The 16633-nt window shown below is 53.0% G+C and overlaps 4 protein-coding genes across 4 annotated transcripts; 1 reads left to right on the top strand and 3 right to left on the bottom strand.

Moving 5' to 3' along the window:
- Positions 1-763: 763 nt before the first annotated feature.
- T069G_10909 (ALG6, ALG8 glycosyltransferase family domain-containing protein) lies at positions 764-2440 on the bottom strand (the record flags this gene model as incomplete). Its single annotated transcript, XM_056178119.1, has 3 exons — positions 764-1425; positions 1484-2250; positions 2364-2440. The coding sequence occupies 3 exons, from the start codon at positions 2438-2440 to the stop codon at positions 764-766; spliced, it is 1506 nt and encodes a 501-aa protein (XP_056024409.1).
- Positions 2441-3145: 705 nt separating this feature from the next.
- On the top strand, positions 3146-4600 carry T069G_10908 (legume-like lectin family domain-containing protein; the record flags this gene model as incomplete). The annotated part of the gene is made up of 2 exons (XM_056178118.1): positions 3146-3240; positions 3334-4600. The coding sequence occupies 2 exons, from the start codon at positions 3146-3148 to the stop codon at positions 4598-4600; spliced, it is 1362 nt and encodes a 453-aa protein (XP_056024408.1).
- A 650-nt stretch (positions 4601-5250) lies between these two features.
- Positions 5251-7097, bottom strand: T069G_10907 (metallopeptidase family m24 domain-containing protein; the record flags this gene model as incomplete). Its single annotated transcript, XM_056178117.1, has 5 exons — positions 5251-5467; positions 5555-6649; positions 6731-6857; positions 6932-6984; positions 7048-7097. The coding sequence occupies 5 exons, from the start codon at positions 7095-7097 to the stop codon at positions 5251-5253; spliced, it is 1542 nt and encodes a 513-aa protein (XP_056024407.1).
- A 1924-nt stretch (positions 7098-9021) lies between these two features.
- T069G_10906 (fungal specific transcription factor domain-containing protein) lies at positions 9022-12246 on the bottom strand (the record flags this gene model as incomplete). The annotated part of the gene is made up of 6 exons (XM_056178116.1): positions 9022-9903; positions 9965-10349; positions 10403-11032; positions 11095-11594; positions 11649-11839; positions 11994-12246. The coding sequence occupies 6 exons, from the start codon at positions 12244-12246 to the stop codon at positions 9022-9024; spliced, it is 2841 nt and encodes a 946-aa protein (XP_056024406.1).
- Between the last annotated feature and the right edge of the window lie 4387 nt (positions 12247-16633).

The following is a 16633-nucleotide window of genomic DNA, read 5'->3' as shown; positions in this document are numbered from 1 at the left end:
ACTTATGCCCCCGTACGTGCGCGGCGCGGATCGGCGGTCGGCAGGTAGTGGTCCAGTCTTCCAGTTCGGGGGCCGGGTAGCGGGCGATTTGGCTCGGGGGGGCCGCTCTTCTTTCTGAGGGGGCCAGCGAGCAACGGTCACGAGAAGTCAGCATGATGGATGCAAACAATGCACGCAACTCAATTCTCACAATGAGATGTAAATCGTGCCGTTTATCTCAACCAGTCCCTCACATGCCTCAATTATACCAGCTGTCAATGCCCTTTGGTCGGTGCCGTTCCTTTTGCAACGTTCGTGTCCCTGATTTCCAAATTCGGCAACTGTCCGCGCTAGCCCTGACGTCATTCCGCCTGCGGCTATTCGCATCCCCTGTGTAAAAAAGACTCAAGAGTCTCTCTTGCTGCCAATTGACGCCGTTTTCCCTCATGGCATTGCCCTCGTTGAAGCTGTTCTGCCCAATGCTGGCAGCGTGTCTTTGTTCGCATTCCCTGTCGATGCCGCCCCCCAGTCTCAACCCTGGTTCCACTGGCTCAGCACAAAACGGGAATCGTCAGCCTCGCCTCACGTGGAGCGCCCCACTACCCGACCCTACATGATGACTAAGCCCACCTCAATGCCGCACTTCAAGCGACGCGGCATCCGGGCGTGTTCGGGGCTCTAGCAGCGGGCAAACAAGAGAGCGAAATTTGCTTTCAACAATTCTATCTTCTCTACTAGGGTATCACTACATCCCACTACTTTTTGTCTTCTCATATCGCCAGCTCTAGCATGTATAGTACACAACCATGTATCCGACCCAGCTGCCAACCACGCCTATCGCGGTGTAGGAGCTCGTAAACATCAAGGGGAGAAACTCAAGCCGGCTTCCAAATATGATATGGTGGAAGAGGGACGTGTATGCAATGAGCGGGATGCTCACCGCAATATAAAGCGTGCTGAATCGATCCAAAAGGAAGACTCTTGGCTGGTTGGATGCTGGCGCCATGCGGTCCAGCGACGTCAGGAACAAGACTAACCAGAAGACGGTGTAGATCGTCTTGATGGGGAATTCGGCGGGTGTGAAGATCAACGGGAACAGCGACACGTGACCCGCGACGATGAGTGGCCGGAATGCGCCGAGGTGTCGTCGGTCCCTGAGGGCGATCAAACTGAAGGGGATAATGACCAGCAGAATGGCTTTTTCATGCACGTGCCAGCCAAAGAGGAACGAGGCATAACCACACAGCGTCACTGCTCCAATAAAGTTTTCCCACGTAGGTCGTTTAAAGAGCTTGATGAGGGGAAGGACTTGGAAAAAGAGCGTCAAGGCGAAGCACATGCGAGGGGTAATCTCGGGCAGGACTGCAAAGGCCGTGTCGCCGACTAAGCCACGAGTGACACTGTTCAGAGCCTCAGTCTTGAGTGGCAGACCCAACTTTGGCGCAACTACTGCGAATCAGTTCCTCGTTCTTTTACGCATTCCAGTGTAACAGTTTGCACTCACAGTGAATCAAGACGCGATCGGCCAAAGAGTAGAGTGCCCAGACATTTGGCGCCCAGTAAGCATGGCACAAGCCACGTGAAAAGGGAAAGAGTCGGCTAAGGAGCTGGGGGATCTGCTCCATCAGCGCAAAGGGTCCGAATGCAGCTCCGAATATCCCTGCAAGTCCGAGGCCAAGCTTGACGCAGTTGAGAAACTTGATCTGGAAAATCGATCTCGCCGACAGGCAGTACGCTCTCAAGAGAAAGACAAAGTAGGCCGGCGCCAGATAGAGATAGATGTGCTTGAAACAGAGAAGCGCCCCAAAGACGAGGCCGCTCTGCAGCAGCGTTGACTTGCATCGCGCCAGTACCAGCGACACAACGAGGATTCCGTACATGAATCCGTTGTACTGGAAATGGATGTGGTCGATGATGAGCAGCCCGGGTGACAAGACGACAGACAGCGCGGCGACCTGGGCAGCCCTTTTGGACTGCAGAGGTGACGAGTCGATGAACATTTGCAGGGCGTACACCAAGAGAAGCTCAGTGATGATGACGGAGAACCTCTGGAAGTAAACTGTCTCCCAGCTATCATATCCAAGATTGTATACCCGCACCATGGCCGGATCTATCAGGCGAGCGACGTGGGCGAGCAGCCACTCAAAGTAGGCGAAGAAGGGCGGGTAGTCGAGAGTCCATTCTGAAGTCTTTTCGTAGTACCATTCGGACAGAGGAAGGCTGTTGGTGATGGCCAGCCAGTTGCGGTGGACCTCGAAGTCGGTCGACTTGCTACAAGCCAACGTTCAGTCAGTCAACGTCAACATCGCGTCTTTCTTCCAGCGGCATGCATGCATGTGAAAGCAAGGCAGCAGAGCTAGAATCCAGTAGAGCATGAAACTTACTAGGCCGGGAACAGGAGCACCTTGAATGCGGCGGCCACCAGCGCGCATTGCGTCAGCGTAGGAAACGACTCTGCCATTGTGTCTATTCTGCAGGCGGAATTGCTACCGCATCTCGAGTGTTGCTGCAGGGAGTTGGAGAGCAGAGCAAGCCAAAGTCCTGAGATGGTGGTGATTGGCGCTACAGAGAACAAATTGCCTTGTCTGAGATTAAGGTACGGAGCAGCCACAACAAGCTTGCAATTTACCCCATAGTTGGCATATCGTTTTTTTTTTCTTTCTCTTTTTTATACTGCCTGGTTTGGCCTAGCGCGCCGTTGCAGAAGTCATCCCCCGCCACATTTAGCCACAGCTGTGTAAGTGGCCATGAAACGATCCATGGTTGGAGAAGGTGAGAATAGAAGCCAGATAATGCTCTCTCCGTGTATTTTATGTGTATATTGCCTATAGTCGCTTCTCGTTTGCTTCAGTGCGCGGCTTGTTGGATTTTCTGCTCTTTTTTGCGCATTTCATCTTTTCTTTCTTCTTCTCGTCTGTGCTTCAGCCAAGCTCGGCGGCGCTGTTTCGCAAAAGGCACTTGCTCCAGAGCTGTTGTGCCTCTGCGCCTCTAGTGCAAAGTGTCCTTCTGGCTATTTTCCCAACCCGCTCGACAACTCGGCTACAACTCTTCGGTTCAATTGTTTCTATATATTCCCCTCTCGCGGTGCCTGGCTTTGGGACCTGAAGCCGGGCTTTTTGCATCCGTAAACCTGGCCTGAAAAATCCCCCGCCTTCCCTCAGTCACGATGCGATTCTCCATGTCGCTGGCGGCCCTCTTGGGCGCCGGTGCCGCTCAAGCTTATTTCCTCGTCAGCGAGCTCAGTTTTGGATATGCAGGGCGGTATGTCTTTGTTTCGTTTTGTCTTGTGTCTGATTCGCGCCAATTGCTTCGAGACAGTGACAATGGCAGCTAATGCGTCTCTGCGCCGTCCAGGATAAGCCCGGCCGACAACCCAGGCCACATCGCCAACTTCGCCGTCTCAGGCCAGCCCGGCATGCCAGAGATCCTCTCCAGCAAGGTCATCCTCACCCCCGTTGCGCCAGGCAATGCGCGCGGCGCCATCTGGAGCGAGAACCCTCTGGTCCACTCCAACTGGATCATCGACGTCGACTTTCGCGCCAGCGGTCCCGACAGGGCGGGCGGTAACCTCAACATCTGGGTGGCCCGCGATGGCAAGAACCTCGGCACCCGCAGCGTCTATAACGCTGGCCGCTTCGACGGTTTGGTGCTGGTCATTGACTCGCACGGCGGCCAGGGCGGCATGTTGCGCGGCTTCCTCAACGACGGCTCGACCGACTTCTCGCAGCACCACAATGTCGACTCGCTTGCGTTTGGCCACTGCCAGTTCAGCTACCGCAACCTGGGCCGGCCGGCGCAGATCAAGTTGCGCCAGAGGGGCGATGGCTTCCGGGTTCAGATTGACGGCAAGACGTGCTTTGAGACGAGCAAAGTGAGCTTGCCAAAGGGCAACTTTGTGGGCATCACTGCGTCCACACCAGACAGCCCCGACTCGTTTGAGGTCTTCAAGATGGTTGTGACTTCGGAAACTTCCAGCCACGACATCAACTCTGGCAGCAACAACAACGACAACAGCAATAACAATAACAACAATAACAACAACGGTAACAACAACAATGGTAACAAAGATACCAGCAGCAACTCCAACGGCGGCACCCAGTTCGCCTACAGCCGCCAGCAGCAAGTGCCCACCAACAGCCAAGACTTCGAAGAGGTCGCCGACCAAGACGCAGACACCTTCCAGTCCTCCAAGGCGCAGTTCCAGGACCTGCACAACCGCCTCCAGGGCACCAACCACCAGCTCGCCTCCGTCTACCGCTCTGTCTCGCGCCACCACCAGATGGACGAGCAGCGCCACAACGAAGTCCAGGACCTCTTCGCCGCCGTCAACTCCAAGCTCGCCCTGCTCGACCAGCTGGCCACCTTCCAGCAGCGCATCGTCGCTCTCGAGAACGAGGTGCGCAACATGAACACGGAGCTGCACGAGAGGCTGAGCACCACCGAGAGGTCGATGCATGGCGCGCTGCGGACACACCACATGTCGCTTACGGCGAGGGTTACGGAGAATATCCCCGGACATGGCAAGTTGATTGCCGTGATTATCGGGACGCAGGTTGTTCTGGTGGGCGCATATGTGGTTTATAAGCGACGGAGGGCAAACTCACCCAAGAAGTACCTATGAAAGGGTACTTTACGATCTCGGCGCACCGCGTTATTTTATTGCCAATGGCGGACGTGATACATTCTCCTGATGACCTTGTGCTACATCTGGACGATGGATGATGGCTTGAATACTCGCTTGAAAGCGCCGCAGTTTGCCAACCTACACTCGAACCCACCAAAACCAACCAAGATCCCACGCTCCTCCCAATGCATACATTCTGTACTGCACAAGTAAGAGCGAGGAGACGAAAACCCATATATATTTGAGAGTTGAGACATGAAAGTTGAACGACCTGTTATGATTCAGAGACAGAGGAGGGAGGCTTTTTGTATAAACAAAAGACGATTTTTTTTTTATCTTCCCACATTTATTTGTAACTACATCACACGTCTATACATATATAGCATGCATGAATTGGATGACATATCAAAAACGAGGCAAACATTTCATTTTGACGTCGTAACATGCCCGCTATGGAGTTTCGTTCTCGCATCATATGCTAAGTACCTTAGGTACATCAAAAAATACCAACTGGACTCATCCAAAATGAACGAGAGAGAAAGAAAAGAGACATTATATGCTGTACTATACCCGGTATCCCAATAAATTCTTCCCATAAACAGTCTTGTATATCCTCATTAGAAATAAAAAAGAAGAAAGAAAGTTCTTTACTGGCGGCCTTTCTTGGCGTTAATGACATCGACCATTTCTTGACCCTTGGGAGCCGATGTCAGGTTCTCGTAGCCATCCTCGGTAACGAGAATGTCGTCTTCGATGCGGCAGCCTCCAACGGTATAGTATCCTTCAAGAACGTCTTTGTTGATGAACTTGGCGTGATCTGGGTTGGTGAGATAGTATCCCTCAATGTACTCGCGGCAGAAATAACTATTTATTTGACACACCCATTAGCATACACCATACTTGGCTGATAATAGCTTGTAAAGGGGATATAGAGTGAAAAAGAAAACTTACATGCCAGGCTCGACGGTGACAATCATGTTGGGCTCGAGCACTTGTCTCTCCTTCAGAGCCTTGGCGCGCGCAGTCGCCGTCTCACCATCACCAAGGCGCATCGCGGCGCTCATCTTGGTCAGCGCCTCCGCATTAATCATCTGCCGCTTCCCACCATCGAGACCCAAGTTAAGGAGCGTCATCAGCGGGAGACTGCCCGGAACATCATGCACCTCCAGGCCGACGTGGTGGCCAAGCCCGTGTGGGAAGAATGCGGTGACGGTGCCGGCCTTGGTAACCTCGCCAATGTCGCCCTTGAGAATGCCCAGTTTGAGGAGGCCGACGACGGCGACGGCTGCGGCGTGGAGGTGCAGCTGATAGAACTGGACGCCGGGCTTGACTTTGCTGATACATTCCTCCTGCATTGTCTGAACGAGGTTGTAGATAGCTGCGCCCTTGGTAGAAAAGCGACCCTTGATGGGCAGCGTGCGCGTTACATCGCTAGCATAGCATTGCCACTCGCATCCCGCATCAAGAACGACAAGCTCCTTGCCTTCCAGGGGTTGGTTGTTCTCATCGTAGTGCAACGTCGAAGCATTGACGCCCGAACCCGCAATGATGGCGTATGCCTGCGATCGAGCCCCGCGCGCAGTGCACACAGCTTGGAAGATGGCCTCGATCTCGCGCTCGTTGGTGAGACGGAGCAGCATCTCTGCGACTTTGCGATGCCCCGCGCTGGAGACATCGTTGGCGCGACGGATCATGGCGATTTCGTACTCGTCCTTGATACAGCGAGCGCGGTCCATGGCGGGCTGCAGCATCCAGCTGTTGACCTTGACCTTGGTCCCCTTGGCCACGGCGGGCGTCTGGTCCTCGTGCAGCACGTACAGAACGGTTGGCGATGAGAGGCGCGACTCGAAGAATTTGTGCAGCTGGCTCGAATACCGCACTTCGTCGACATCGTACAGCTGCTTTGCCTTGGCGGTGTCGGGCGTTGAGCCAAACCAGAGCACCTGGCGCGGCTCGACATAGGGGATCCAGAGAATGAGGGCATCGGTGCGAATCTCGTAGGTGACGAAGCAGTCGTGGAAGTTGGCGCCGCTCAGGTAGTAGAAGCTGCGCCGGTCTTGTCAGCGCCATGGAGGGAGAGATATTCCATGGATAGCAGAATAGAGGATCAGAGGGAGTCGAGCTTACTATCGGCGCTGTCTCAATGGCGGCCCCTGGTCCGAGTCCTCGTAGTTGTTCTCCGGCTGGCCAGGCAAGTAGATGATGCCATCCGAGACCCCGAGCTTCTGGGCGACTTTGCGCGCATGCTCCTTGGCTAAAAGCCGCACGGGAGAGAGTCAGTCAAATAGTTGGAAAGAGAAAGAGCTGTCGCATTCATCGTTCACTCACCCGGATACTTTCGCGTCTTCCAAACCTCCCAGTCCTCCCTCTTAGCTATGGCCCTATTTCATTTACCGCCTGTAAGCAGTTGGACTTGCGACCAACACATGGAGTGGCGCGCTTACACTGCGTCAAACTCATCGTCGAGGATGAAGCTGAAGTCGAGGTCCTCCATTGCGTGGCTCTCTATAATATTATATGCTCTAAAAGGATAGAAATGGAAAAGCGATGACTCCCTCTGATGATGATTAGGTAGTATTGAATTGATCAACGGGCGCTTCATACAGCCGCAGCAGCACGTGAGCGACGCTCCAGGTACCTGCAATAGTGCCTGATTGTGTCAAACGTCCCTGGTGCCTTATCTAATCTTCAATCTCCAATCTCTACCCCAGGAAAAACAGAGACCAGACGGCGCCACCACCAGTTTAGTCTAGCGCCGTTTCTCTCCTTAAGCTGCATTTCTTGATCGTGATCTCAGGGGTCAAGTTTATTGTACTACTAGCAGTACAGTAGTAATATCCAGATAGAGAGAAATTAGAAGTTGGATGCTAATTATATAAGGCAAAAAGAGATGGAATGATCTTGTAGACCCATTGCTATGTACTGTATTCCGCCGATGGAGTACATGCACAAGCACAAAGCACGTCGCTGCATCCTCCTATCAGCGCCTTCAGAACACCGTCCAGGTACCGGTACCTCTGGCAGATGTCCAAGCTTCCGTCCTACCCGCTACATCCACTTTCCACAATGGGACATCCCTGGTCTTTGATCCTTTTAAGGCCTTTCACAGTACAATATCAACGCAGCGCAACACGATGGAAATCCACCGTTTATTATACAGATCTTATCATGAACCTCACCTGGAAACACCAGCAAGGCCTCAGTTTGTGCAAAGGCAATACTACAATAACAATCATATAGGATACCTACCCAAATACAGCAGAGCACAGCGTCTTCCCTTACCGCAACCATACCAACACATTCAACACCACATCTCCCCGTGCATACACCAGGTAACATCCAACAGCCCCCATCCATGTCAACCAGACTATCCTCGTAACTCCCCGCTCCGGCAACAACCCTCAATAATCAGATCAAGTCAAATCAATCAGTCCCCCATCACCACACCAACTCCCACTTCCCCCTCTACTGTACATAACATATCCCACACTCCCCTCACCCACCTTTCGTACACAACGCTTCCTAACTGGCCGCCTCAATGCAAATGCACCTCCACCGAGAGCCCCCATCAATGTGCATACAAGTAGGCAACGGACCAAAAAGAAATAACGCGAAGCCCCGAGAAATCCAGCGAGCACACACCACATAGGCTACTCTGTAGCCCAAAAAGAAAGAGAGAAAAACCGCCCCTCAAAAAGGTCACCGACCAAAAGCGAGACGCAGCAAGGGAAAAGAAGAAGAAAAAGACCCTCATTATGTCGCACTGTATTCGGCGCCGAAGCGGCCAGGGTCTTTTGTCCAAAATGTCGGCCATTTGGTCGGCCGCTCGCCGGTCTTCAATTGCCTTTCTGCGTTAAATTGCATACGTAAGCACACCAAAAGGACATTCCGTGATACGAAAAGGCGCCAGAAACACGAGTAGAGAAAAACAAGTTTGCCAAACTAAGCAACGAGAGCGAGGCGTTTTCTATGGGTACCTTGGATAGTTTATTTCTTCGTATGTACCTAGTATGATTTGGTGCTTCGACATTTGATCGTGTATATGGTTCGATCAAAGTCCCTTTATCTACACACTGTGATATGCTCATATAGTTGTTGTTTTTTGTTTCGGTGTGCCTGCCGCCAACGGGGGGCCGAGGGGGGAAAAAGATGGAAACAGATGAAAGAACAGAAAGTGACCCAAGTATCTAAACACCAGCCGCAAATGGTTCGAGTGATGAGGATAGGTTGACAGGAGTTGTAAAAACATGCAATCGCGCTGTGACCTTTCTTTCCCGTCCACGATGTCCAAGGAATGGGTGATCAAACAAAAGAAAGAAACAAGAAAAGCAACAAGACGCCCTTCACTCCCCCCCGGTGGACCGCAAGGCCTTCCCGTTTTCATATCGTCAAAAAAATGGGTATCATGTGGCAGTCGTTCACATTCCCTGAAATCCGCCCCTGCCAGAACCAAAGAAACTCCCCCAGTCCGGCTGCATGCCGTGATCCGTAAACATTTGCTCTATCTGCCGCTCCTGGTGCCTCTCGCCCCGTATTGCTCGTCGAAGAGATAGCCCGCCGGGTCGTCGTTGCGGCGCTGGCTGAGCCTGCTGTGGCGGCGGTTGCTGGTGAATCCCCATCATAGCGTTAGGGTCATACATGTTGGCCGACATGTTCATCGCCATAGGGTTCTGTTGTTGTGGCGGCGGCTGCTGTTGCTGTTGTGGCATCATGTACGGCGGAGGTTGTCCCATAAACTGATCTCCCATCTCATCCAGCGAGGCGGGGAAGAAGAATCCCGAGTCCTGAGGTTGATGAGGCATCGACACGGCTGGCACATCGGTTTTACCTGAGAATCCCAGTTCCATCATCGGCTGGTTCGGGTAAGCGAATGGATCGTCCGAAGGAAACATTAACGAGTCGAGTTTGTGAACCGGGTGGCTGTGGCCGAGATGCCCGCTAAGAGGATGTTGCTGGTATGGGTGCCGGTGTACACTCTCGGCGGTGCTCGTGGAGTCAGGCGTTGCTCGTGATGACAAGTCCATCGGCATCACGTCGTTCAGGCTGCTGGTGAACGAGGGCTCAGGATATCCACTATGGTCTAATGACTGCGCGAAACTGCTGTCCATGGAGCCCCTAGAAGTGGAGGTGCCATATAAAGACATACCGCCGCCTCTGATGTCGCCTGGTCTGTGAAGAGACATGCCTACAGAGATGCCAGGGTTGTTTGGTGCTTTAACGCCCGGGGCCGTCCTCTTCTTCGTGGACGATGGGCGAGGTTGAGGCGGATCAAACCGTTCTGGTAGTTGATCAAACAAAACCTTCAAAAACATGTCAGCAACAATAGTATAATAGTCAAAGGGATACCAGGCCTGTTCCTACCTTGAGAGTATGAGTGACCCTCTCAGCAGAGAGGCTCTTCTCGGCCAGATCGGCAATCATCTGTCTCCCAGCGCGCGCATCAGCCAATACCTCTGCCGATCCAGGCTTCTCGGGGTTCTCGATGGCATAAAATACCAGCGAGAGCACGGAGAAGAACTCAGTGTAGAGCATGAACCAGTAGGGGCCGCTAAGGACGCGCTGCTTTCGGATCTCCAGGCCAATGTGGACGATGTTACGGGACACGCTGATGGCGGCCGCCGCGCAGGCATACGACAGCTCATCAATCCTGTTGCCTTGGCTGAGTCGAGGAGAAACGTAATGCAGAAATGGTCGGTACAAGACAAGCTGCACATGCGCGTAGGCAAAACGCAGCAGATGTCGCACACTGTTACGGGACTGTCAGCGGGGTTTCTTGAGACATGTCAGAAGGCGACTTACCGAACTACTTCAATGGGGCCGTCAGGGCTCGGCCGCCATGCCTCTGGAAGTCTCTCGAACCAGTTGTGTAGATCCGTCTCAATCTCCTTAATCTTGCTATAGCTGATGAGATATGTAGATGATGGTTTGTCCCCCCTCATGACCGTTTGCCCAACGCCCTTTGTCGGATAAATGTACTTTGTGATTTTGCCCAAAATATCCATCAATCGGGAGTGGGCATTGAATGCTTGGAAGAATGAGGCCGTTCCCGGTGCTGGTTGAAGAATGCCTTCAGGTCTTATAAACTCATCGTCAACTTCAATGGGATACTGTTGGTCGACGTCGTCGCTGTTTAGAAGCAGGGGGAATCCGAGCATGGTGGATACGTAAATATCCATCTGCCGTATGACATAGAAAACCCGCCGCCGAACTTGCTGCTCGATGTTTCCTATTCGCTCGTGCTGCAGGTGGCGGTGAAGACCCATTCGCAAGGCTGATCGAAGAGCAATTCCTACAAATGAGTAGCAGGTGTTGAGGTTGGCAGTGGATTGAAGGAAAAGGATTATGAAAACAAGTGTCTGGATGGAAACAAGGCTTCGACACTCGGTAACATCACGCAGCAGAGATCTTGCTATCTTGTAGTATTTGACTCTGCAGCCGTTGCGTTAGCTAATTTCATCCAATACCATCACATAGTGACAATCCCAACTTACCCTTCATCAATGGCAAATCGATAAGTCATGCCGCCGGAACTAGAGTCGTCAAGATTACTATACATGCAGCCCAACGCTAAGACGGCATAAAAAAGGGCGAGGAACTGGGTGTCATCTGGGCTCATCGGCTCATGTTGTCGTTCATAGATGTAGTCAAACTTTTCGTAAAAACTAGGGACGTGAACGATACGGACAAGGCACGTGGCGCAACTCAGAGAATAGTAGCAGAGTTTCCGAGCGACGTCCTTGGGGGGCAGCTCGGGGTAGTTGGAGATGGTAGAGAAGGGCGAGCCAACGGGCGGCGTGTCAAAGTTCAAGAGACCCGCGGTTCGATCAGATGGGCGTGGTAGAAACGGTCCTTTGCCAACAGGGCCTAGCATGCCGCGAAAATTCTCCTTCATGCGCCGCAGGAAAACGGCGCCAGACGAGATGCCGTAGAAATCCCAGCCGCCCTTGTCGTCAAGATCCAGCTGGCCGATGGAGTCGATCATGGAGGTGAGCTGAGTGTCATTAGGATCAGGCTCAGCGGGATGATTAGTCCGCAGCTTAGCAACCTCAGCACGCGCTCGTTCTCGGTTGTGAAACTCTTGCTGGATGGCAGGGTCAAGATTTGGGTCGGCCAAGTCGATATCGGGGACGAATTTTCGCAGCAGCGACTCGGCGCGCTGAAGACGACTTTCCAGGGCCTCGATATACTGCGGCGCGGGATTCCTCCTCCTGTTTGATGGCTTATCATATGTGCATTCTGCGCAACAAAAGGTCAGCAACGGTGCTCAAGGCAGTGAGATGGGACCGATCCAGGCGGGATGGGACAGGTGGAGCGAAGGATCGTTCAACATAGTAAAGCCGAAATAACAGCAATATCCAAGGACGGACCGTCGCCAAATCATGATACGCACCATAACTGTAGACGGAGCAGTGCGTGCAAGGCTGCTTGCCGTCACATTTGATCTTCTTGCGGCGGCACTCGTCGCAGGCGCGGGTGACTCGACGTCGCTTCTGGATGGGTTGCGACGGTGCCGATTCGGCATCGCCCGCCTTGTCGTCGTCTTCAGCGTCCGACTTGACGCTGTCCGCCGGCGATCCAGCATCGTGGATAGACCAGTCGCCGGCGGGCTGCGACCCGACGGTGATGGCCTCGTCGTCGGACATTTTTATTTATAGTTTTTTGTTCTCAGATGGCGGTTCAGCAGGGGCCGATTCACAGGGCTATTATTAGTCGCAGGGCTGATTCGCAGGGCCGATCCGTATGTGATTGAGGGTGTACTGTAGCAGCGTGGGCAGGTCAGAACAGATGCAGCGCAACCTCGATATTTGTCCCGTCTTGGCCGCTCATTCACGTACTCGGGCTGGGATCTGGGCGGGGCTGGATGCTCTGGCTCGATGCTTCGTGTGCGATGGAGAAGAGGCCTTTGGATTTGGAGAGACAGGACAGGACCCCGGGGATGCAAAGTCGGTGGCAGCGTACGTGCCAATTGCCCCGGCGTCTGCCAATCTAGGCCATCAGATGGACAGCGCAGTCTCTCCCGTGTCCGGAGCGAGATGGGGAGGATTTGGCGGGAGTGTCGTCGAGATTATGGCGCGAGGACGAGGGAAAGAAATAAAAGACAGGAACAGAAGGGAGAGGCCGTTCAGGCGCTGCAAAGTCCACAGCAGTCCAGCGAGTGGGAGTCAGCCAGAGCCAGAGCCTGTGCTGGGGGGAACTGGGGGCCAATCCGCACTGTAACCAGAGGGCGGTACAAGTACTGCCGACGCAAGTACAGCAAGCGAGAGGGCGCCGTGGCTGGGCTGGGATAAATTGCCTGAGAGCCTGTGGGAGGCGCCTCTAGCACTGTTCTACAGTGGCTGGCCCGCTGAAGACACTGGGGCTGCAGCTTTGCGGTGGAGCGGCCGTGCGGCTAGCATTACGCAGCCCGCGAATCCCACCGAGAGCCGCTTGGGGCCGGGTTTGGCGTCTGGTTGGTTCGGGCCGTGCGTGGGCTGCAGTTTGCACGGTGGGAAGATGGAAAGCCATCCCGGGCAGCAACACCACAACTCCATTGACGCGTGTGGGGATGCAAAAGGCCAGGGGGTTCTGGTTGTGTCTGTATTCGGAGCTGGGCCCGGAGTACGAGGCCGTGCTTTTTTCAATGAACCTAGAAGCATTGGGGTGAGAAACAGTGCAATTGCACTACGTCTGGTGAGTACGTTTGGCACATGTAGGGAGAAGGATAACACGGCGCTTTGTGAGGCACAGAGAGATGCAGCGCTCCACAACCTCGTCGCTCAAGGTTTCCTGCTTGAGATCAATTCTTTGTAAGCCGTTTGATTTGGTTTTTAGCATGAGTTTGACACTTGACAGAGACATACCTCATGCGAATTCGCCCAAATGTCTTGCCAGGCTGTCTTACTTGACGACCGTTGGCTAGCAGGAGGTGTCTGAGCGAAAGCAAGGCAGTGAGAAGCATTGATCGAATGGAATGGAATAGATGCATCCAAAAATACGAAATTCACAGGTATAGGAACCTCAATCCTCATACCAATATACTGAGCTCAAATGTATATATACTCAACTCTTTGGGTTTTTGTATGATGCTCTGCGTGCATCTGGCGACACGAATGCCTGTACGAGTACGTGTACCTTCAGGTGCCCAGTACAGGCGCAAGCATGCTGCAGAGTGCCGGTTTGCCCGCGACCTTCCATCTTGTCTAGGAGGTCCACTGCCGACAGCATTCTGCAGATGTACCTGTACGGAGTGCATACAAAACGCCGCGCAGTGCCAGATTCATGCGTCCAGAGCGCCAGCATCGCAATGCCGTCAGACTGCATGAATCGAGAGTCCAGACTTTGGCTGCCTTAGCACAGGCAGGCCCTGCGATACTAACATGTTCTGGTGTTAGATGGTTCAGCTGGTTGCAAGGCACTCGGCACACCACCGAGACCCAACTGGCCAAGGAGGATGAACGAATCCTCGTACGACAATCTTCGCAGACGCCCAAGAGCACGGGAAGTGCCCGGCGAGGCTTTCAGCGGATGTCCGCCCCGTTCAGCGGGCTGGAGGGACTTGAAAAAAGAATTCAGCATCGATTGATCCATCCATGACAGCGAATTGAGCTCTTGATGGCGTCGGGGGCTAAAAACACAACTGAGCAGGTCCACATCGCGCAGGAAACTCCACCGCTGGACTAGAGGCGGCGCCAGAATTACTGCCGCGTGATAAACTGCAAGCCAGCCCGGGCATTTGCATTTCGGCGATACCTAGGAATGGGCTCGAATTTCTGCTTCAATCTTGCTGTGTCTTATGGGGGGGCAAATGGCAGTGTTTGACTAGCAAATCCGACCTCTCCACTGCCACATGGCATCCCAGCGCCTCAACTGCCACTCGGCATGTGGATTGATGGCTCCGAAATGAAGCTGGAAGGCTTGGCTGAAAAGCTTGGCTGGCAGGGCAAGACACAATGGGGGGGTGGGATGGCGGTAGAAGGGCGAAAAGAAGCTTTCAAAGGTTCGTTGCGACATTGAGATGGCTACAGTGCCGGCGAGATTTGGGCTTGGCTAGATAAGCTTCAATTCAGTTCCGTTTGAATTGCGGGATTCTGGTCCCAGCAACCCGTCAACGCTACGGGCAGATCAGAATCGATCAAGAATGGATTACCTACTGCAAATTACTAGCAGTGCTCGTACTAGGTAAGTCAGAGCCAAAGCATTGGGTGAGAGGCATGTCTCAGTGCTACGGAAATGATGCGATAAACGCCTCCCGCGGCTGTCATTGGTGTGTCTCTCGCCGTTTTGACTTTGGACACGCACTGCAGTTGGGAAATGCTTAGTGCTAGGTGCAGGACTAGCTGCATCATCGAGGAGGTCATCAGCCCGCCGCCAGTCTGTGTAGTTTATCTTGAGAATCGGAAGGGCCGAGCACCCAGTGCGCGAAAGATGTCGGTCGGCGTTATCGTTGACAGCGAGTTAGACCTCGATTTTGGGTAGTTTAGCCCAGTATTATCGTCCATTGGAGGTGACGATATTGAGGGCGATAAGGAGAGAATAAGACTCCAGCAGGCAAATTAAACAGATATTTACTTCATATCCATCATTTCCCGCTCGTTTCGACCTGGAGTTACTCTGGCTGTTCACGCAACCAATATACTCAAGTATACGTTACTGCGACCACCTCAACGAGTGCCCGGCAACTTCAACGTAACACTGGCCTTTCTAGACCTGGCAAATGATGGAATGTGCTGGTCCACCATTGCGCCAACGTCCGCTTTATTCCCGCTCTCCCCAAGAGCCGTTCTGCAGCTTTGGGTCAAATTATGGAGACGGGAAACGGGAAATGATACGACCTGCGGCTGTTGCGGGCATACGGAGTACAAGCGCCGCAGGTACAAGTACGCGCTACCCGCAGCAGCGACAAAAAGTCCAGGTCCAACCAGGTCCAGGTCCCGTCCAAGTAGCATCAAATGGATCATCTGGCTGCCTGCTTGTGGTTGTGGTTGTTGGGTTAGCTGTATCTGTAGCGCATGCGGGTGAGCAGTATTCTAAATTAACTCGCCCTCGCATGCACAGCAGGTGTGTGCCATCCCCTTCTGCAGCCGTTGTTTCGGTGAGTCCAGTTCATGGGGTGCCGCGGTTTAGACTTTTGCAGTCCTGCAATGCCTAACCTTGGTGACATGCTTCTTTTTTATTTTCCTGTCATCGCCCACCACAAAAACCGCAACTTTAAAGGTGAGCCCGGTAGTAGATTGGCGGGGATGAACTCGAGATAACCTTGATTTAAAGTCGAGCACCCTATTGATGCGCAAGGCTTGAGGTACACGTATTGCGCGCCGTGGCGGGCGTTGCTGGCACTGTACTCGTACACTGCACTGCATGTAGGCAAATGAATCGTTGTCCCATGTTCCTTGTGCGACATGCACCATACTGTAGCGACATTCGGCAGCCAGAACTCGCCAATCCTGGCCCTGGTCACGAGTCACCAAGATGCAGCTTCATTTCTCTCTTTCTGCCCTGTTTTTTTCCTGTTTTCCCCTTGGATTTCTCTCTTGAAATATTTTTTTCTCATTTTGTTCTAAAGACCCTCCGGCTTCTTCGGTGGTCTTAGGCCTGTCCCGGTACGGTGTCTTCAAGCCACGGCGGCATTACATCACCTTGCCTATGCCAAGCTTTTCGCCGTGGGAACGAGATTGCCGATAAAGCCAGGATAACCCACAAGGCTGGAATCGGGAGACGCCTGCTAAGATTGAAGGGACCTTAGTAGGTACAAAGTACAGAGTAGGGGATGCTGACAGTAATTCAGGCCATATCACAAAGAAACTGTGTTGCGCCCTGAAAAAGAGGACATTTTTGTTTGTGTTTGTGTTTTTACTTGCTCAACAACACTGATTGACTATGCCGTCCATTGTTGTACCTACAGCACTTGACGCCCGTTGATCTTGATTTCATGCCTCTATTTACCGAATTAACCGAACACCCACTCAGTGCAAAAGCCAGCACCATCTAGCAACGTCCCAATAGCAAGTAGATGATAAAACGTGATAACCAATCCTCATCTCATTGATGGAT

Source organism: Trichoderma breve (assembly GCF_028502605.1).
Source record: "Trichoderma breve strain T069 chromosome 7 map unlocalized scaffold00007, whole genome shotgun sequence".
Taxonomy (NCBI): Eukaryota; Fungi; Ascomycota; class Sordariomycetes; order Hypocreales; family Hypocreaceae; genus Trichoderma; species Trichoderma breve.
Note: the sequence above shows the minus strand (reverse complement) of the source record. Positions and strands in the feature narration are given on the sequence as shown.